Source organism: Podarcis liolepis, assembly GCF_965112155.1.
Source record: "Podarcis liolepis genome assembly, chromosome: 8".
NCBI lineage: Eukaryota > Metazoa > Chordata > Lepidosauria > Squamata > Lacertidae > Podarcis > Podarcis liolepis.
This window is the reverse complement of record NC_139560.1, coordinates 24,562,412-24,585,217: the sequence shown is the minus strand read 5'-3', so window position 1 is coordinate 24,585,217 and position 22,806 is coordinate 24,562,412. Positions and strand designations below refer to the sequence as shown.

General features: G+C 43.9%; 1 protein-coding gene across 1 annotated transcript in view; it reads left to right on the top strand.

Moving 5' to 3' along the window:
• MATN2 (matrilin 2) overlaps window positions 1-22,806 on the top strand; it is a 50,766-nt gene that overhangs the window by 18,104 nt on the left and 9,856 nt on the right. Inside the window, exons 6-14 of the mRNA XM_083517233.1 lie at window positions 8,152-8,274; window positions 9,662-9,784; window positions 12,071-12,193; window positions 14,353-14,475; window positions 18,024-18,146; window positions 18,940-19,062; window positions 19,965-20,087; window positions 20,172-20,294; window positions 21,525-21,647. Of these exons, the coding sequence (XP_083373359.1) occupies window positions 8,152-8,274; window positions 9,662-9,784; window positions 12,071-12,193; window positions 14,353-14,475; window positions 18,024-18,146; window positions 18,940-19,062; window positions 19,965-20,087; window positions 20,172-20,294; window positions 21,525-21,647 (1,107 nt within the window). The remainder of the gene's footprint in view (window positions 1-8,151; window positions 8,275-9,661; window positions 9,785-12,070; window positions 12,194-14,352; window positions 14,476-18,023; window positions 18,147-18,939; window positions 19,063-19,964; window positions 20,088-20,171; window positions 20,295-21,524; window positions 21,648-22,806) is intronic.

The window sequence follows — 22,806 nt, the reverse complement described above, 5'->3', positions numbered from 1 at the left end:
TTCAGCGGACCTTTATCCATCTAACAGTGCTTAAGGTTGTGGTCCCTTTGTACACTCCATTTTAGTTTCTTCTACACCTTGAACTTTTAAGATACAATTTGCAGTGGCTCACGGGAATACTGTTCCCTTACATTTCCAGTGGTCAGGCATGAGTGTTTTTGCTTAAGTAGCTAAAACTTTACCACCTGAGCACAAGGGAGAGGTGTCAGCAGGTTCAAGTTTTGCAGAAGACAAAAGTGCTTTCTTTCTCAAGAGTGGATTATATGGGCCAAATGAAATACTACTACTTTTCTCAAGAGTAGATGATATGTGCCAGATACTATTAGTTTCAAAAACCTAGAATAGTCATGTTGTCTGAACATCTCAACTTTACCCCAAGAATAAAGAGTAAATTACAGTTGAATCAGAGCCCAGCCATTCTGAATTCTGTGTGATGCTTAATAATTGAATCTATGGGACAGAAAAAAACTAAACAGTTTAAACATCTAGAACCGATGTTTTGACAGAACTGAAGTAATACTGCAACACAGCACACATGTGTATGTGAAAACACACAAAAGATGTTGCATATGTGGTGTTTTGAGTGTGTACATTATCCCTCACCAGATAAAATTGTGTTCCCTTCACTGTTAATATTAGAGATGACTGACCCTCATCAGGATACTACAATTTCTTTCTTGCAACTCTTTGTTGGAATCCATTGCAATGTATATATGATTGGGACCAGACCATAGAAGGCAATATGTTCAGTACCCTCCACACCCTTCTGGCTTTCAAACAATGTGAAATATTTAACAAAAGTAGTAATCAGAAGCAGATAAACATATTTTCAGGGGAAAGGAACAACAACAAAAAACAGATGGGAGAATTGTAGTCAGTTTTTTTCCACGCCAATGGCCAATATCCCTAGCAACAACAACAATCTATGCATATATTCTCTTTCCTTCAATACAGCAGACTAGCTGAAGTGACTTTAAGATATACGTCTGTCAACTACCTTGCTGGGAATTAGCTATAAAGCAAATTCACATGTAAAGTATAAGAAGAACCAAACTACCATTTATTTATTTATTTTAAAAGGTCTAATGGAAAGTTTTGCCTACTTTACACTGGTAGAAGTTGGTCTAATAAAATATCATCTTAAATGCTCTTCTTTGCTAGATATTCCTATAAATGCTATTCAGATAAATGTTATGAATAAATAGTTGGTCTATAGGCTGTCCTATAAGTTCAGTATGTTTACAATTCTTATTGCCCCATTTCAAAGTGGATATTGTAGAGCTGTAAGAGATTTATTATGTTTTTGTATATGCTGGAAGCTGCCCAGAGTGGCTGGGGCAACCTAATCAGATGGGCAGGGTACAAATAATAATAATAATAATAATAATAATAATAATAATAATAATAATATGATGATGATGATGATGATGATGATGTGTGTAGTAATTGGGACTTTTTAGTTTAGAAAAAGGGCAAGCAAGAGGGGACATGATAGAGATTTATAACATCATGCATGGTGTTGAGAAAGTGGATAGAAAGAAACTGTTCTCAGGAAGCTGAGTGCTGGTTGTAGCCAATGCTAGTCCTGCTCAGAGCAGACCCACTGAAATTAATGGACACAACTAATATCCATGAATTTCAATGGGTCTACTCTGAGTAAGGGATCCAACCCTATTACTCATCTATTTGACAAAGGCGCTAGTCGCTGACTACTTTTGTAGTTTCAAAATAACTTTGTAATATATGTTTTCCCATTGATTGGGACTTCATTAGTATAAATAAGTAAATTATATCCTGAAATGTACTGTGGTTAGAGTAGATTGCTGTTACTATAATTTTGTCTCACGAGGCTGCTGAAAAATTGCGCTTGAGATTTTTAAGGGAAAGCTGATTATTGCTTTAATTTTCAAGAAATGTTCCATATGACTGTCTTCAGCCTGGAACAAGGAAGGTGTTTGCCAGGAAAGTGGTTACACATCCTACATGATGGAAAGTCTAAATTGTTTGGACTCTGCCCAATTTCTTTAAGTCAGCAAAGCAGAAACTCCCATAATGTGAAAGAATATTATCAGCTGCTTTTTGTTCTGTTTTCCCAAGGTTGCCTAAATTATGGCAGAGTTACAGTTGTGGGATTTGGGGAGAATGCATTAATCCAAACAAATGGACATTAATTTTTTTTTTTAAGTAATATGATTTTGGAACGTAAAAAAGAAATATAACAGGATCTAGCAGCTAGTTCATAATGGCTTAGTTGGCACTGTTGGGAATGCCGTACTTGGTAAAATTTATATGAAACATGACATTATTTCAAGGGCAAAAGATGGAAACTTTGTTCTTTTTATTAGTCCAAATGATCTAAGAAACCACTTTGTGATTTGATTATGTTTATCCTTTGTTTAGAATAATTCTTTAAAAACTGACACAAGCTCCACAGAGATAAATACAGTTCAGCTTCATCTATCCAAAATCTGCAGAGCATTCCAAACAATTTAGGATGTTCTGAAAGAGGGTTTGATTAACAGGTTTACATTTAGGCAAATGAGAAGGGCACAAATATATTCTAATAAGCAGAAATTTTGGGTAGTGGGAGTTTGCACAATGACAGATATGCAGTGTTTAATATTTTCAGGGTATAGCTTACACCATTTCACAACCACTTTCGCAAATTAGTTTAGTTTTGGCATCTTGCCTAGTGCTTTGTAGATAAATATTACGTCCTGTTTATATTTAGTGAATGTAAATTACCAAAATGACTACAACAATGCTTCTTGCTGTCAAAGAGCAATACAAGCCCAGTATGGTGTAATGGCTAGAGGGCTGGCTGGGAAGGCCCAAGTTCAAATAGCTGTGAAGCTCAATGGGAGGCCCTGAGGCTAAGTTGCCTAATTTATAAGGTTGTTGTAAGGGGGGATACGGGATGGAGAATAGCATGCATGCATCTTTCAGCTTCTTGGAGGAAGAATGGGATAATAATGTAAGTAAACAAGTCATGGTGAACTATGAGGCCAGGGTTTACATCATAAGCTTAGTAACACAGAGGGACAAAACTAGTTTGCAGAACATTAAGTGGCTTCATTGGACAGTTGCCAGATCCACAAATTGCTCATTCCTTTAAATGCTTTTTTAAGGGAGAGAGAAGGAAGCTGCTGTGTTCAACCATGCCCGCTTATGGCCTCCACCATTTGCCATGGTGGTGCTCAAATAAGGTCCTCTTGATGGGGAGAACAGGTGAGGGAGATCAGGGTTGAAACAAGGAGTGAAGCGTAGAGGCTACACCCTTTCTCAGAGGGTTTAAATGTTCAGTTTCTGTTAATTGATTCTCATGGGAACTTACAGATTCTGGCTTCACACAATTAACTCAAGGCAGTGTCAATTTACTCTTGGAAGAAAGCCAAGAAGAAGAAGAAGAAGAAGAAGAAGAGTTTGGATTTGATATCCCGCCTTTCACTCCCTTTAAGGAGTCTCAAAGCGGCTAACATTCTCCTTTCCCTTCCTCCCCCACAACAAACACTCTGTGAGGTGAGTGGGGCTGAGAGACTTCAGAGAAGTGTGACTGGCCCAAGGTCACCCAGCAGCTGCATGTGGAGGAGCGGAGACGCGAACCCGGTTCCCCAGATTACGAGTCTATCGCTCTTAACCACTACACCACACTGGCTCCCTGCTTGACCTAGAAACTACTTGCTCTGATTGGTTAACGACCAGCACTCAACTCTGTTATCTAGGAATGCTAGCACAGTTTGGGGTTGGGTGTGTTAGGAGTAGGAGTAGAAGTGCTGTGTATGGTTATGAGAGAGAGAGAGAAAGAAAGGATTTATTTTGCTTTGTTTTGTATGCAGAAACTCTGCTGGTTTTATTTTTCCTTTTAATAAATCCTGTAAATAGTTATTCTGAGTCTAGCTGACTAGTCATTTCCACCTCAACTAGCTTCTTCGCTGTGCAGGAAAACTCTGCTACGTTTGGGCTAAAGCCATTAGAGCTATGCCTGACACTTCAAAGTTCCATGATTAAAGGGGTGACATCATACTTCTTTACCATTTATCCACATAATTAGCTGCCCCCGGTGGGAATTGGAAAATTCACAATGAATTGATATCACAATACAGGAGAGAAGAAGAGTCAGTATGGTACAGTGTATAGTATAGACTAGAACATGGGAAACCTGGGTTGAAATCCCTGCTCAGCTATGAAACTCAGTGGGGGACCCTGGGCCAGTCACAGTCTCTCACGCCTTTTGCTCCTTGGAGGAAAGGGAGTACAGTGGTACCTCGGGTTACAGACGCTTCTGGTTACAGTTGCTTCAGGTCACAAACTCCGCTGACCCAGAAATAGTACCTCGGGTTAAGAACTTTGCTTCAGGTTGAGAACAGATATCATGCAGCGGCGGTGGCAGCGGGAGGCCCCATTAGCTAAAGTGGTGCTTCAGGTTAAGAACAGTTTCAGGTTAAGAACAGACCTCCAGAATGAATTAAGTTCTTAACCTGAGTTGCCGCTGTATATCAATGAAACAAACAAATTGACCCAAGGATGCCATTTTTGGTAGACACTTCGTGTTGGGTGCAACACGGAGCATCTACCAGAAATGGCATCCCTGGGTCAATTTGTTTGTTTCATTGATAACCTGCCAATGTGGAATTCTTTCTTCAATGTTGTGTGGCAAGAGCAGGGCTTTTTTTCAGCCTGAACTCACTGGAACTCAGTTCTAGCACCTCTCAGGTGGGCTTCATTGTCATTCTAAAAGAACGAGCGAGGTGTTCATGGTGAGTTCCAGCACCTTTTTCTTCTTCTTCTGGAAAAATAGCACTGGAAGAGGGAGACTAGTTCTAACCAAATCACTGCTTCCCAAAGGATCCAGTCCCTGAATATTGTTCCGTACTCGCCACATTTTAAGTAACACCCTAGGTTTCTTCCAAACTGTAAATTTTTCTAGGTGATGACAAAGGAAAACTTTCGTGTTTAACCTCGAGCAGTCAGAGTCAAGTTTATTTTGGCTGCACTGTGATAGTCAAGAAAGAGAACGGATTGTTGTTGAGCGTTGGTGCTCAGATGTCTATTAGAACAGCTAGCACAGAGTTTGGTATGTGTCAGACTGAGTACAGCACCATTTCTACACCCACGTGCTTTGTCTCACCTGAGGGTCCATGAAGGCAACTTTAATTTCAAGGATTGTGAACGTTACTTCCATTCCTCCAGACTCTGCAGTCCAGATGTATGGCGTGCTTAAACCAAATAGGGAATCTCAGATCAGGGGGCCAAATGCAACCTTCCAGGTCTCCCCATCTGGCCCACAGAACTCTCTGCAGGCCATCTACCCTCTCCCTAAACCATACCCCTCACTGGCTCTGCTAATCCGCCTGAATGTCTTTGCCTGGCTGCAATTTGTCCTTGGACTCTGATAATGCCTTTGGCTTGTCTGCTTCTGTTCATCAGACAGTGGCTTTTTCCACCTGCCTTGTCCCAACCTTAGGAGCCTTCCTCAGACCATGTATTTGAGAACTGCAGAAGCAGCTGGGAAGAGAGAAGAGGAGCTTGGGGATATTTTTTTAAAAAACAACAACACAATTTTATAAGTTGTGTGTCCTTGTTTCTCAATTTGATCCTTTTACATGGTTTTGTGGTATTTAATGCATTATGACTTGCTGTTATTTTTACTGATTATAGTTTAGTAAAAAAAATTGTATTGTAATTGATAAGTGTGAACCGTATAATTATATTATAATAATAATAATAATAATAATAATAATAATAATAATAATAATAATAATTTTATTATTTATACCCCACCCATCTGGCTGAGTTCCCCAGCCACCCTGGGCGGCTTCCAATCGAATGTTAAAAACAACACAGCATTAAATATTAAAAACTTCCCTAAACAGGGCTGCCTTCAGATGTCTTTTAAAGATACGATAGCTACTTATTTCTTTCACATCTGAAGGGAGGGCGTTCCACATGGTGGGCGCCACTACCGAGAAGGCCCTCTGCCTGGTTCCCTGTAACTTCGCTTCTCGCTGTGAGGGAACTGCCAGAAGGCCCTCGGCGCTGGACCTCAGTGTCCGGGTAGAACGATGGGGGTGGAGACGCTCCTTCAGGTATACAGGACCGAGGCCATTTAGGGCTTTAAAGGTCAGCACCAACACTTTGAATTGTGCTCGGAAACGTACTGGGAGCCAATGCAGATCTCTCAGGACCAGTATTATGTGGTCCCAGCGGCCACTCCCAGTCACTCCCAGTCCCGGCAGCCACTCCCAGTCACTAGCTGCTGTATTCTGGATTAATTGCAGTTTCCGGGTCACCTTCAAAGGTAGCCCCACGTAGAACGTATTGCAGTAGTCCAAGCGGGAGAAAACTACCGGTAATTTAATTTTACTGTTTACTATTATGTTGAATATTGCTTTATTTGATATAAGTTGCTTATTTTAAAGTTATTGTGACTTTTTCTGGTATTGGATCAGATTGTTATGAGGTGTGTGATCTTTGCTGTCTGTTTTGTTGTTTCTTCAGCTTGTAAACCACCTTGTGTATAGTAATATAGAAAGGCGGTATACAAATTAAAAGTGAAATGAAAAAATGAAAAGGGATGGAGGGTAGGGAGGGTGTGTGTGTGTGTGTGTGTGTGTGTGTGTGTGTGTGTGTAGAAAGTAGCCTACTGTAGAAAGGTGAAATTCACATTTGTTGTTTCCACACACCCACTTTGCCTCTGACCCTGCCCTCCACAGACATGTGGCCCCCTGAAGGTTACCCAGATTGGAATGTGGCCCTCAGGCTAAACATGTTCCTTAAAAAGGTAAAGGACCCCTCATCTCACTTTACTACTGAGGGGGCTGACGTTTGTCCGCAGACAGTTTTTCCGGGTCATGTGGCCAGCATGACTAAGCCACTTATGGCGAATCAGAGCAGTGCACAGAAACGCCATTTACCTTCCCGATGGAGCGGTACCTATTTATCTACTTGCACTTTGACGTGCTTTCGAACTGCTAGGTTGGCAAGAGCTGGGACTGAACAACGGGAGCTCACCCCGGCATGGGGATTCGAACCGCCGACCTTCCAATCGGCAAGCCCTAGGCTCAGTGGTTTAGACTACAGCGCCAACTGTGTCCCTCCAACATGTTCCTTACCCGTGGTTTAAGTTATCACTAGCCCCTTACCAACCCACAGCTGACTTACACAGGAAAAGTGCCCACTGTGTAGTTCACACAGTTGGCTTCCAACATCTTCAGGGGATGATGGAATTCTTCCCTTTCCCCAGGACACCTCACTTCCCTTTCCCATGAACACAAGGTATGGAAGATCATGCAAGAAAGAAGATTCCACCTAAACATTAGGAAGAACTTCCTGACAGTAAGAGCTGTTCGACAGTGGAATTTGCTGCCAAGGAGTGTGGTGGAGTCTCCTTCTTTGGAGGTCTTTAAGCAGAGGCTTGACAACCATATGTCAGGAGTGCTCTGATGGTGTTTCCTGCTTGGCAGGGGGTTGGACTCGATGGCCCTTGTGGTCTCTTCCAACTCTATGATTCTATGATTCTATGCCTCAGAATGACGTTCATGTCAGCTGCTCCAACAGGATTATAGCAACAATGTGATGGGAAGGTCAGTTTAAACATGTGCTGTGCTCTTCGTGTCACTGCAGTCCAAATTGAATCTAGATGGAAAACCACATACACATTGTCCACTTCTCTGACCAGCACCTGACAAAGGGCCTTAGTTGATAAGTTGCTGTCATGTTGGCATCCGTCTGTCTTGAGAAACAGTGGAGTGAGCCCCCAGGGATGAAGTCAAGCTGCTGTGTTAGCAACACCAAAGTGACTTCCTCAGGGAGCAAGCCTGGGCAGAGTGTATGGAGGTCCTGGGCTGCCCAGATGACAACACACACACCCCCTTTGGCCTTGCTGATGTGGTCCAAAGCAAAGCAGAGTTATATCTTTGTTAGCAGCTTAGCTTAGTTGCTGACAGGAAGTGTACAAGGCACCATCCAGTCATATTAGGAACTCCACTCCAGATTTGTGTAGGGTTTTCTTCTCCAGAAGATATCCCGCAAGGCTATGGAGGTTTAGGATCAGTGTTTTCCATCTCCTAGATGGGCTACCTGCCCGCCACCAACGTTGCAAATGTTAATTTGTCAAGTTCTGTGAGCTTGTGGTTCTTGTTTGTTTTTCAGTTGTAAATTACTGTGCTTTGAATAACCAAGGCTGTCAACATGAATGCATTAATACTGAAGACTCCTACTACTGTCAATGCCGCAAAGGGTTCATTCTCAATCCGGATAAAAAAACCTGCAGGCGTAAGTTTTCCACATCTATGCTCAGTTCTTTCAGATAGTAGCACACAGGTGCATACAGTCTGTTGTAAGGGGAAGTGCCACAGTTCCACCATCTGTTTTGCATGCAGGAGGTCCTGGCTACAGTCCATGGCATCTCCAATGAAAAGGATCTCAGGTTGCAGATATTCTAGAAGGGCCATTCCTGGTAGGTGAACTGGCCTAGATGAAGTTCTGCCGTAATGTACAATTAACAACACACTTTAGTACATGTGCCTATATGATACAGGTGGCAGAAAGCATGGTTTCATGTTGGGGGAAATAGGGGGAAGAGAGTGTTGCCCAACTCAGCCTCCTCCTTTGCCACTGCTCCTGGCAGTCAAAAGGAAGCAGGGTGGAAGGAAGGGAGAAGAGTCTTGTGCTGGGTCCAAGGAAGGAAGCCAGGCTGACCAGCTGGACGGCCGGTGGAGTAGCAGCAGCATCAAGAGGGGGGAGGGGGAAGGAGGCAATAGGGCCACTGCCATCCTTGCCATGGGAGGTTGCGACTCTCCAGGTTGGCAGACCCCTAGCCACCCATCCAGCTGGGCATGCCAAATAAAAACAAGAGAAAGTGAGCTAGGTCAGGACTGAAGAGAAGACAGCGGCTGGAGGAGACCCTGGGTAGGAGCAGGCCCTGAAGGTCGTAGGAAAGGGTGTAGCTCAGTGGTTCTCAACCTGTGGGTCCCCAGATGTTGTTGGACTACAACTCCCATCATCCCTGACCACTGCTCATGCTGGCTAGGAATGATGGGAGTTGTAGTCCAACAACATCTGGGGACCAGCTGTTGGGGTGCAGGCCAGCCTCTGGGGGGCTGAAGTTTAAGAGGTAGCAGGGGCAAGGAGATGGAGTCATAGGTGGGCATTGAAGCTAGCTGGGCTTCAGGGAGGGGTTGTCTGGAAAACTTTAATAAAAATATTAACGTGCAAAAAACAAAACAAAAAAGCCCCTCCTGGCAGTGATACTGATGTAGACTAGAAGGTCCCTATTTTCATCTGTGGAATGTTGGGGTTATGGGTCCAACAAGACCAATTAGATGTATTCTGTTCCCTTTAGTGGCTGGCAGGGTTGCATGGGTGGGGCTGTAACCCTAACCCCTCGTGTCGCTGCCAGTTATTGAGAGGGCAGGACAAAGCAAAGCAGCACTGACCTCAACATTGTATAGATGTAGCTTTGGGAGTGTCAGACTGGCCTGCGGTTTGCTTCTGTCCCCAGATTTATAAAGATTTTCTTCAATTTTCTGTGAAAAACTAATGCTCTTCTTATAGTCACATCTCTGGCTGAAGCCTTTATTTTTTATTACAGTCTGCTCACTTTGTGTACTACTCCTGTTACTTAAATAATAATAATTCCCCCCTCCCTCCCAATCTTCAGGACCAGACTACTGTGCAATGCAAAATCATGGCTGCCAGCAGGAGTGTGTCAATACAGATGAATCCTATTACTGCCGATGCCAGCAAGGCTTTACTCTCAATCCAGATAAGAGAACGTGCAAAAGTATGTTGTCCTAAAGTGTATAGTAAGTTCATCTGTTTTTACTTCTCGACATCACCATCACAGCTTTTTTTAGTTCCTTTTTGCCGTTTTGAGGTGTAACTTTTGAACATGCCTATAAAAACCACCTCCTCCTTATGTCTTCATTATAATTCCTAAAATCAACCAACCAATCCTCCACGCACATAGAAATATCTCTGTGCCAACTTAAAGCTGCACATGTGCATTAAGAAGCGGTCCCATGACATTCTTCCAAAAGACCATCCCTAAGCATCTTTAAAAACCAGTATGAAATTTAGAAGTTGCACTGACTTTTGGTGCCTGGTTTGCATGGAGGATTTTGCATGTTACCTTTTTAACTTTATGTTTATATATTACAATAGTGCAAAGTTTATTTTACTATATTCCCAGAAACAACCAGAGCCATGCATTTTGGAGAACAACACTTACACAAAGAAACTGATGAAACCATCCTAAGAGGCAGAATTGCATCTAAGGTTGAATGGTAGGCCATATCAGGAGCTTCTCCTACACTCAAGTAGGACCCTGGTAGAGACACATGCCCGACTGGCATGTTCTCTCCCTCCTGGTCGATTGTTCGGGAGCTTCAAAAGCTTTCTTCAGCCCGAACATCACAGCGACTGATGCCAACAGACACTGGCACACTTAGGGATCCGCAGAGCGTTCACAGCTTGCGTGACAGACCTCAGCAACTCAGCACGTTGGCTAATGTACTTTATTTACATATAAACACACACGGAGCCCTGCAACATGGCTCCCTCTCTCTCTAGCATCAGACAGCAAAGAGAATGAACAAAGGACAATAGTCCCACTTCACGGAATACAGTAACACAAACATCCTTCTCCGTCACTTCCCACTCTGTGGAGTCAAAATATCCCATAGGCAACAATCCCATGACTGCAGTCATGGAGCAGGAATTCTAACAGGCTCTTGGTAGGGGGCAGTTAAATGGAACCCCAAGAGCCAGCAGCATACATCATGGAGAGAATGCAGCACTCACCTGACCTCCAGTCAGCAACATTGCTACTGCTGCTTACTGAGAGGTAGAGGAGGAAGGGAGAGGTTGGTGTGGTGGAGCTTATCTGGCATTCCCATTTGTGTGTTTGTACCATGCCTTCCTAGAGGGACAACGGTGGTGCTGTGGATTAAACCACAGAGCCTAGGACTTGCCGATCAGAAGGTCAGCGGTTCGAATCCCCGCGATGGGGTGAGCTCCCGTTGCTCGGTCCCTGCTCCTGCCAACCTAGCAGTTCAAAAGCATGTCAAAGTGCAAGTAGATAAATAGGAACCGCTCCGGCGGGAAGGTAAATGGCATTTCCGTGCGCTGCTCTGGTTCGCCAGAAGCAGCTTAGTCATGCTGGCCACATGACCTGGAAGCTGTACGCCGGCTCCCTTGGCCAATAAAGCGAGCACAATTCAAAGTGTTGGTGCTGACCTTTAAAGCCCTAAACGGCCTCGGTCCAGTATACCTGAAGGAGCGTCTCCACCCCCATCGTTCTACCCAGACACTGAGGTCCAGCACCGAGGGCCTTCTGGCGGTTCCCTCACTGCGAGAAGCCAAGTTACAGGGAACCAGGCAGAGGGCCTTCTTGGTAGTGGCGCCATCCCTGTGGAACGCCCTCCCATCAGATGTCAAAGAGAACAACAACTACCAGACTTTTAGAAGACATCTGAAGGCAGCCCTGTTTAGGGAAGCTTTTAATGTTTGAGGTATCACAGTATTTTAATATTCTTTTGGAAGCCGCCCAGAGTGGCTGGGGAAACCCAGCCAGATGGGCGGGGTATAAATAATAAATTATTATTATAATATTATTATACAGTGGTGCCTCGCAAGACAAAAATAATCCGTTCCGCGAGTCTCTTCGTCTAGCGGTTTTTTCGTCTTGCGAAGCAACCCTATTAGCAGATTAGCGCTATTAGCGGTTTAGCGGCTATTAAAGGCTTAGTGGCTTAGCGGCTAAAAGGCTATTAGCAGCTTAGTGGCTTAGAAAAAGGGGGGGAGCGAAAAAAAACCTCAAGACTCGCAAGACGTTTTTGTCTTGCGAAGCAAGCCCATAGGGAAATTCGTCTTGCGAAGCGCATCGAAAAACGGAAAACCCTTTCGTCTAGCGGGTTTTTCGTCTTGCGAGGCATTCGTCTTGCGGGGCACCACTGTAAACTGGAAGGTGAGTGTTTTTAATGGTTTTACATGATGGTTCTTAGGTATTATTTTTAAACGATTATGTTCCAGCATTGTTACATTGCATGTTTTCCTTTCCCTCCCACAGGAATAAATGTCTGTGCTTTGGGAAAACATGGCTGTGAACATGAATGTGTTAACACAGAAGACGGGTATACTTGCAGATGTCGAGCCGGATACACTCTGAACCGTGACCGCAAAACATGCAGAAGTGAGTATGTCAGACATTCTGGTGGAGTTAATCTGTATACCGGACAGAGTTCTGAAGCAAACTTATGCTACAGATCTCCTCAGGCTTTTATAAATATGGGCTTTTGTAAAGCTAGCAACTTAAACTATGGAATTCACTCCCACTACAAGTAATGATGGCTACCAGCTTGGATAGCTTTAAAAGGGAATTAGACAAATTCATGGAGAATAAGATTATCAGTTGCTGTTCGCCATGAAGGCTGTATTCTGTCTCTGCTGTAAGTGGCAATATGATTTGGGCTGCTAAGAATCACAAGTGGGGAGTGCTCTGTTGCAACCAGGTTCTGCTTTTGAGCTTCCACTGGGCATCTGATTGGCCAGTGCAAGAACAGGATGTTGAACTAGATGGGCCTTGGCCAATCCAGCAGTGTGATGTCGTACGTCTGTGTCACATGTGTGATGTCACACGCATGCGACGAGCCCCTCCCCCCCATGTCACGCGAAACTCGGTGCCTCTGAAATCAGGATATCTATCATCTGTCCAAAAGTCTCTTTTTTAAAAAATGGTAAATGCAGCTGCAGGAGGGGTAGGATTAGGATCAGGACTATGGCACTAAGGATGAGATTTTTAATCCTTTCTCCCTGTAACATTTTCCTGATGCAAAATCTGCCCCCAGACTGCTATTTGCTCTGCAGGAGAAAACCTATAGGTTCCTCCATGGTACCACGAGTTTCCACCCTGAACCAACTGAAGCTTCAGGGAGGCAATTCATATTGAGAAAATGGTACACAGAAACAGGTTTTGTTTGTTTTTTAAACACCTCTCCTCAACACTACATGTCAAACCACAATCTCCTTCTTGTGGCTTTATTTACCAATAAAAAACGCAGGAAATCTGATCACAGATCCCCTGGTGTCCTTTCCGGTTTGGCCCTGAAAAGTCAGGTCATGCAAGTGAATAGCCTCTACTATAGTCATAGAAATCAAAGAGGGTGTTCCTTTGCATGTAGTGTGAGCTCATATAATGCACTTTTCCATCCCATTCCTGTACAGTCTGGAGGAATTGTGCAGACTGTTTGCCTATTCGAAATGGTTCTAAGAGTGAGCTATAAAAATAGCAAAGAATGTCTGCTAGCAGAAAGTTAATAGAGGAGTTTGTTTGAAAGGGGGGTTTCTTCCCTTCTCTCTCTCCCTCCCTCTCTCTCTTGGATCTATTTTCCCCCCAGGAAAAAAAAAGTGTTTTGCTCTGTACTGCCAGAGCCAGCGTAGAGAGAAATGTACATTCATAAAAGCACGTATCAGCTGCACCTCCCAGTTGTTCCTTCGCATGAGAAACAAACAGTCCAGGGTTTAAACCTTAACAAATACTCTGTTGCATGCATATCTGGCATTCTCTCTCCTCTGTTAGGAAGTGCTCCTGCAACATCTGAGCAGTCACGCTAATTTGCAAAATGGTGATGTTGGGTTTCCTCATTTCATATGATTAAATTATAATTCTGCTACACAGTTAATCCTGAAGATTTCACTGTGAATGTCACATTGTAGTGACTTTACCAAGTATGACTTCTACTCAAAAAATGTAAACAGTAGTCCAGTCCACCATCCACCCAGTGTAAGGGAGGTTTGGATTGCTTTGTTAATATAATAGAGTACACTTGATCAGATGTTCCCTCAGTTTTCAGGTATATAGTTGTACCTCGGATCTCGAACGGCTTAGTTGCCGAACGTTTAGGCTCCTGAACGATCAAAAATGTGAAGTGAGTGTTCCAGTTTTTGAATGTTTTTTTGGAAGTCGAACGTCCGATGCGGCTTCCGATTGGCTGCAGGACCTTCCTGCAGCCAATCAGAAACCCGCGCTTTGGTTTCTGAACATTTTGAAGTCAAATAGACTTCTGGAACGGATTCCATTCGACTTCCAAGGTACGACTGTATATATATATATATATATATATATATATATATATATATATATATGGGTGCAGGTGTAAAACAATGGGATCACGTGACAATGAAATGCAGAAAGTACAGTCTGTCCATTCTGTGCAAAGTTTTAACAAAGTCACAGTTTACAATGGTGGGCTTTGCTGATGGTTGTTACTTGCATATTTTTCACTTCTGGGCTTTAAAAATGCTTTAACATTCCAATGCATTCTTTGCCATTGCTGATACATAACAATCCAGGAAAAGACCACTGTGCTGAGTCCAACCATGGCTGTGAGCATCTGTGCCTGAACACCAAGGACTCTTACATTTGCCAGTGTTCTGAAGGTTTCATCATTAATGAGGATCTAAAGACCTGTTCACGTAAGTCTCTTGATTTGGTCATTGCATATAATTAGAGAAAAACAAGGTGGGTTAAAGTGCTGATTTTTTTATATTTTGTTCTGAAAGGCAATTTTGAGGAAAACTCGAGATTATAGCATGCACTCAGGTTTTTTGGGAATGCATAATTAAAGCAGACAGATTGGAAAAAGATTGAAAAGCTAGCCCTTTAAAATTGGTAGTGACATTCCCTGTTATTTTCATGTGTTCCATATTCGCACCACCCTTTACTTCTGTTAGTTAGGCATTCCTCAGTGGGCTGCTAGTGGGGCCAGGCATAATACACCTTTTTGTTATAACCCACTGTTTTATCCGAGTCCGATGTATTGGAAGACTTGTATCTTTAAAAAAACCAAAAGCATGCATGCAAAGGTAAACAACACCTGCCTGTATGCCCACAATGGATCCCAGGTTTGTGGAACTCAGGGTGGGTGGGTGGGTTAGTACTAATTGAGGGGAAGGGAAAACAGCACACAATGTAAATATACCCCATCAAGCAAACCCTACCTGTATGGATAGGGGAAAATGAGACAGAATTCAGTTGAAAGTGCTCATGTGTGGATGAACTTGCACAAGGAAAAAACAAATATGCACAACTTATATGTGCATTAACACTTTGGTGTGTACACAGCCTAAATTTTAAAAGGGGGGAGGGCCCATTCCTTAACAATTCCCCATATCACTAGTAATGAGTGATAATAACTTCCCTTTCCCCACTCAGTTAATTTTGAGAATCTTTGGGTGGTATTCAGCTATGTTTTACTTAGAGTAGACCATTGAAATTGATGGACCTAACTAAGGGCTTGCCCACACTTCCGCTTGAGCTGTGCCTAGAAAGCACGGGGCTGAGTGGTTTTCCCCTTGGCCCACTCCATTCCCAGGGAAAACCTGCTCTTTAGCTCTAAATCAGAACAAACAGCAAGACATGGAAAACCCGATTGCTATTTGCTCTGATTGAGCACCAAAGAGCAGTTTTCCCCAGGTAGGAAAGCAGCAAGACAACAGGAAGTGTGGCTAAATCCTTAGTTGTGGTTCGAGGACCCGACCCCCGCAATGTGAAATAAATACACAAGGACACGTGATATAAGGTTAATGGGCAAGAAAAGGCCACAACTTTATTGATTACAGCAGTGAAAAGGTATTGGCTTAGGCATTGGATGTCTAAAACAAGCGCTGCCGACCCCCAGCATTTTAAAATCTCCCCGTGTCCCGGGAAGGTTTTAGAATGCTGGGGGTCAGCAGCGCTTCGCTCCCGACCCCCAGCATTTTAAAATCTTCCCGGGACACGGGGAGATTTTAAAATGCTGGGGGTCGGCAGCGCTTCGCTCCCGACCCCCAGCATTTTAAAACACTGTTCCGGGGGGGGGGCGGGAAGACCTGCCCCAGCCGCCCCACTTCGGAACGCTGTTCCGAAGCGGGGAGGGGGGGCGGGAAGACCTGCCCCAGCCGCCCCACTTCGGAACACTGTTCCGAAGCGGGGAGGGGGGCGGGGACACCTGCCCCAGCCGCCCCACTTCGGAACGCTGTTCCGAAGCGGGGAGGGGGGGCGGGAAGACCTGCCCCAGCCGCCCCACTTCAGAACGCTGTTCCGAAGCGGGGTGGGGAGGCGGGGACACCTGCCCCAGCCGCCCCACTTCGGAACGCTGTTCGAAGCGGGGAGGGGGGGCGGGGACACCTGCCCCAGCTGCCCCACTTTGGAACGCTGTTCCGAAGCGGGGAGGGGGGGCGGGGACACCTGCCCCAGCCGCCCCACTTCGGAACGCTGTTCCGAAGCGGGGCGGGGGGCGGGAACACCTTCTGAAGGCGGGCAGGGGGCGAAAGTCTTTGTCCCCCCTGCCTGCCTTCCCAGGGGCTTTTAAATCGCCCCGGACAGCGGAGAAGTCCTCCGCTGTCCGGGGCGATTTTAAAATGCCGCCCGCCAGCATTTTAAGATCGCCCCGGACAGCGGAGAAGTCCTCCGCTGTCCCAGGGTTTTTTAAAATGCTGGGGGTGGGAAGAAAAGCCCTTGTCCCCCCCCCCCCAGCATTCAGAAGAGGTCCGGGGACAGACTGTCCCCGGACCTGGTCTGAAGGCGGTTTCCCTAGGAACGCATTAATTGATTTTCAATGCATTCCTATGGGAAACCGTGCATCGCAAGACGAAAAAACCGCAAGACGAAGAGACTTGCGGAACGAATTAATTTCGTCTTGCGAGGCACCACTGTACTACTGGTACTTGATGAGGGTTAGCAGAAATATGTAGTTTTAAAATAACTACCTGGTATGTATGTAATCATATGACAACACCCTGTGGTTGAGTAGTTAAAACAGAAACTTGGATGCTGTGGCTTGAAAGGAAAAACTGAAAATTAAGGGGAATAACACTTTAGTACTAGCTATTCTAACCCAGCCCTAGGGGTCTGTTTGAATCTAGAGTAGCCAAAAAAGCAACAGGCTTGCTGAAATAGTTTTATCAACCTACCAATGGAAAGAGTTCTTTCCTGGGTAACAGGAGAAATGTTTATCCTTGATGGAGTTTTATTTTCCTCCGGGCAGCACTTGGGATTTCCATCAAAAGCTCTAAAATTTTATATTCGCTACTCAACTCCTGTGTGTAAAGTTCTCATTTTATGGCTTTTCCTTCTGGAGATTCTTACTTCCCAATTTGCCTTGCTTATTGTTTAGAAACAGGCAATACTTCTTTTGTGCTGCTAGGAAATCTCATGGGTTATATTACTCAATTGACCTGAAGTTTAACAATTGCTTAAATCAACAGCAGAGGAAAGAGCCCAGCACACTCATTCTAGTTCTAATTCAAAGCACTTGAGAAATAAGTGGCTATAATCCCTTGTGCAAGCAAATAATTATTCAACATCGGGGGCAAATTAGCCTTTTTGTGACCCACCATTGTCTCCCAAGAGAGACAGATGCCAACAAATTTCTGTTATGTTTTTAGTTATGTATCTTTTTTAAAAAAACAGGTTGTAAGCCACCTTCAGCGTGGCTTTAACTTTGGGAAAGTGCCATACAAATAAAATGATTGATTGGTCTAATTACCAAGGGGTACTTTCAATCACAGGGAGCCAATGTAGTGCCCACCAGATATTGTTGGACTGCAACTTCCTGAACAATGGCCATGCTGGCTGAAGGGAGCTGTGGTCCAGTATCCTCTGGAGGATTCCATATTGTCCTGCTTTAAATGCACAGGAACTCCAGATACACATTGGAGTACACAAACTAGAGTCATAGGGTCCATTGGTCTGCTCTTGGTGGTGTGGCACTAAGTGAAAGTGCATATGTCCTCCCCCCCCCCGCCCCCCGGCACCCACCCCCCCCAAAAAAAGATTGGGCAAGGGGTGTTTACTTTAATTCTGTGCACAGGAGACTAAATCTATCAACTCTTTAGAAACTTCCTCGGTTATCATCCTGTTTGCCCTGACTTCATTTCCCTCCACTTCCTTTGTTGTTTCCTTTGCCTGTTTTCAAGTTCCCTGGGTGTCAGGACTCTTCTTTGCAAATACATAATAATAATTGCAACTTTTTTATTCCCAGGGGTGGACTATTGTTTGCTGAATGACCACAACTGTGAACATTTGTGTGTAAATAGTGAAAGATCTTACGCCTGCCAGTGCTTTGAAGGATATGTGCTGCGTGGGGATGGGAGAACTTGCAAACGTAAGTTTGTTTTCCCCAACCTAGTTCACTTATTTTCTCTCTCTCTCTCTATATATATATATGTGTGTGTGTGTGTGTGTGTGTGTGTGTGTATGGAAGTGAGAGCTGGACCATAAAGAAGGCTGATCGCCAAAGAATTGATGCTTTTGAATTATGGTGCCGGAAGAGACTCTTGAGAGTCCCATGGACTGCAAGAAGATCAAACCTATCCATTCTTAAGGAAATCAGCCCTGAGTGCTCACTGGAAGGACAGATCGTGAAGCTGAGGCTCCAATACTTTGGCCACCTCATGAGAAGAGAAGACCCTCTGGAAAAGACCCTGATGTTGGGAAAGATGGAGGGCACAAGGAGAAGGGGACGATAGAGGACGAGATGGTTGGATGGTGTTCTCAGAGCTACCAGCATAAGTTTGACCAAACTGCAGGAGGCAGTGGAAGGCAGGAGTGCCTGGCGTTCTCTGGTCCATGGGGTCACGAAGAGTCGGACACGACTAAACAACAACAACTATATGTATATAGTTAATATATATGTTAACAGATAAATAAAAATTGCCAGTTGTTATTACTGTGAATAACATAGTTACAGAATTACCCAGGGGGGGGGGGTTGTTTTCAGACACTAGTAGATTTAAGCAGTATTGTGTATTATGATGATTGTTGAGCTCGAACCAAAGTTAAAATGAGTGATTATGAGAGGGAGCTTGGGGAAGCAGAGCCAAGGGTTTTATAGTCTTCATGTTGACTCATGGGGCGATCATGTGGTGTTACAAAAGAAACGAATTGTCTGTTTTCAGGTAGAGATGTCTGTAGATCTGTCGACCATGGATGTGAGCACCTTTGTGTGAGTGATGGCATTTCCTATGCCTGCAAGTGCCACGAGGAATTCATACTGAGCGAAGATGGGAAGACCTGCAGAAGTAAGCAAGCACTCCTTAATGGGCTATTCATTCTGAAGGCCCTGCTTTCAGAGGCTGGGAGTGCTGTTTCAGCGCTTCCCTCCCTGCTGCTCAGGTGTGTGCTATGCTAGAGCTCATCTTTGTCTACTGAACTAACTGGGTGTAGCAGGTGGAGGACCAGTGAGGGCTGTAGAGATAGTTCCTGCTGCTATCTCATGTTGAATCCATGGGCATCCAAGGGCAAATTGCCCTGATCTCTAGGCCTCCTTAGGCATGATGAGAGTGGTCTCATGCTTCTGCTGTCTTGCTGGAGCTTGCACATCTTTCCATGGGGGAAATGCACAGGTTTCCTTTTTGTATTTTATAAGAGGCTGCAGAAAATGGAAATGTGAGTACACTTGCACATATTATTTCCCCAAATTTCTCATAACGTGCAATGAAGTCCTCAGCAAATTGAGATTGTGTCTCATAGAGCGTCTCTGACTAGCACATGGCTAGTTGCATGCTACTTCTGAAGCAGGCTTGCAGCCCCCTAATAGAGCTGGGAAGGTCGTGGAGAGCTCACCTGGAAGCTTGTAGACAGGATTCTGCCAGATGATGGTCTACCAGTTCACTGTTTCTAATCTAAAGTCTCCATTGAGAAATATGTCCTCAAATCAATTGGCTGTGGCTGTGTTTGTGCTAATAAATACAGCATCACTTATATCTGCAGTACTAGGAAGCATGCATACTAAAGGAGGATGTGAAAATCTGAACCAATTACACAGTGAAAAATGGGCTCACAATTGTCATGTGAATTCATTTTGACAATTGTGCGGAAGCAGGGCGTGATCTGAGTTTTATTTCATCTTTGCAATATTGGTCATTCTACCTTTGCATTTATTTCATCTGGAAAACTTATTAATTGTGAAAATTATCATTAGGTAAAGACCTCTGTAAATCGGTTGATCATGGCTGTGAGCACCTGTGTGTCAACAGTGGATACTCCTATGTCTGCAAGTGCCACGATGGATTTGTATTAAGAGATGATGGGAAGACATGCAGAAGTAAGCAGCTCAGTCTTGATCAAATGATAGTTATTGTAAATCTGTTCCATCTGTTTTAATCAGCAAACTCTTAACTATACTCAGATCAAGATGTCTGCAAATCTGTTGACCACGGATGCGAACATGTCTGTGTTAGTAATGGGGATTCATATACCTGCAAGTGCCATGAGGGATTTCTATTAAAGCAAGATGGGAAAATGTGTGGAAGTAAGTAATTTGATTATTCCTCCTATCAAATGAATTGCTGTTTTTTAAAGTTGTTGTTTTACTTGTAGAAACACGGGCCCAGTACACATGCAACCCTTCTTCTACTCCAGCACACACAAGAAGAGATTGGAGGCATTTGCTTCTGGGCTATACTAACCATAGGGATGTGGGTGGTGCTGTGGGTTAAACCACAGAGCCTAGGACTTGCCAATCAGAAGGTCGGCGGTTCGAATCCCCACGACGGGGTGAGCTCCCGTTGTTTGGTCTCTGCTCCTGCCAACCTAGCAGTTCGAAAGCACATCAAAGTGCAAGTAGATAAATAGGTACCACTCCGGTGGGAAGGTAAACGGCGTTTCCATGCGCTGCTCTGGTTCGCCAAAAGTGGCTTTGTCATGCTGGCCACATGACCCGGAAGCTGTACACCGGCTCCCTCGGCCAATAAAATGAGATGAGCGCCGCAACCCCAGAGTCGGTCACGACTGGATCTAACGGTCAGGGGTCCCTTTACCTTTATACTAACCATAGTTTGACATTTTTATTTTTATTTTTTTATTTTTTTCTGTCCTGCCCTTCTTCCCAAATGAGCCCAGAGCGCAAACAATCAAGCAGTTAAAACAATACATTTAAATAAAATAAACATTTAAAAGCATTAAGAACACCTAAAAACATTTAAAAACATGCCTTCACGACCAATAATTTCAAGATTGCCAGGATTTCAGTTTCAAATGGCTAGGTAAACAGAAATGTTTTTAATTCCCCTTGAATGTTAATAACGAGGGAGGGCATTCCACAAAAGGGATTTCCACCACCGAGAAGACCCTGTGATGTCTGACCAGGTCAAACTCTCTTTAGTTTAAGCTGTGGTGTATTAAAGCAAGCCACTATTAAAGTATGGTTTCTGATTCTGGCTTGTTCCAGTAAAGCATAGTTTAATGATGCAATCATGGTTCAGAGATTAACAATGCACTTTAAACAGTGCAGTTTAAACCAGCAAGAATGTTGTCTGCCTCTCTGGTACATGCTGGTTGGGAGGTCAAATAGAGTTAGGAAGATGAGTGAAGCATCAGGTTAGGAAGATGAGTCTAGCCAGCCAGGCTCATTTCCCTGTTTCTTTGAGGCCCTAGGCTGCAAAGATTAAAATATGTGAAGCACCTGACCTGACTATTCTACAATCTTTGTACTTACCAATAAAATTTTGATAAACAACCAAGTATTCTAATTTGTTTTCAGCCAAAGACTTTTGCAAGACCATCGACCATGGCTGTGAACATGTTTGCATGAATAATAACAATTCATACTCCTGCAAATGCCATGAGGGATTCGTACTGGAAGAGAATGGGAAGACATGCAGAAGTAAGTCACCAGATCTTTAGTCTTTGTTTCGTTCTTCAGATGTCCTTTGATTCTTAAAGGAAAGAATCCAGCACTGTAAAAGTGCTATAAAATCTGAGGCCATAAAAGCTGGAAAATGTGTTTAAGAAAATACAGAGTATTCTAGGAACTAACAGTAGGAGCCAACAAGAGGAAACAATAAGTGGCCTTCCTTCGGAATCAATAAACATCTACAATTCTTTTCCAGCGCTGCAATTGGGACTGTTCCAACTCAGATATTTTGCAGTATGAAAAGTGACAGTCCTCTTAATACTGCACAAAGGTGACCCCCAGACCCTTGGTATTCAGGGTTGTGCCTTGTTAGGCTGGTAGGGTTGCAAAGTGGATAGGCTATTGGGTTAGGACTAAAGACACCCTGGTTCAAATTCCAACTCAGCTTGAACCTCACTAGATGATTATGGACCATTCTGCCTAACCCTCTTGTGGGACAAGATACTTTTTCTTCTGCTTTTGGAACAGAAATCTTCTCATACTACAGGAGCTGAGGGAACCAGTCTGGTTTACCTTGCCTGGCGAATCCCTAACTATCCAGCTAATCTCTTAGTCAAGGCCTTTCCAAGTCCTGTCTGACTTTTAAAACTGACAGGTTCTATCTTGACTGGCTGACACTTCTCCCGGCCCTGTTTGGCTGAAGGATCTCCAGAGATATGACTCAAGTCCATCAGTCACATTTACAAATTGAGGGTTCCCTAACATTAAAGACGGCAGGATAGTCTGTGCTTATATGGAACACAATGTGTGTTGTGTGAACTGGAGTATATATGTGCACATTTCAGACACCAGATTTGGATAGTTGCTTTTACCATCCACTCCTTTATTCTGGACAGAATGTATGTATGTCAGATTCTGGAGGAGATAGCAACCAACTTTATTGGTTACAAGAAATAAATCCTAGTAGTGTGCCCACATGAACACTGTGCTGCCTGTATTTTAATTTGTCTGTGTTCAATTGCAAATAACCTGGCTTCTTACAGCATTCTCAGTTATGTCTGAAATATGATGGAAAGCTGGGCTGATTTCTCCTTTTTAATTTATTTGCTGTCAGTATGGGACTTTCAGAATGGAATAAAAGGTCTTTATTCACCCTTAGGTGATAGACTGAGTTTATTTCACTGTGCTG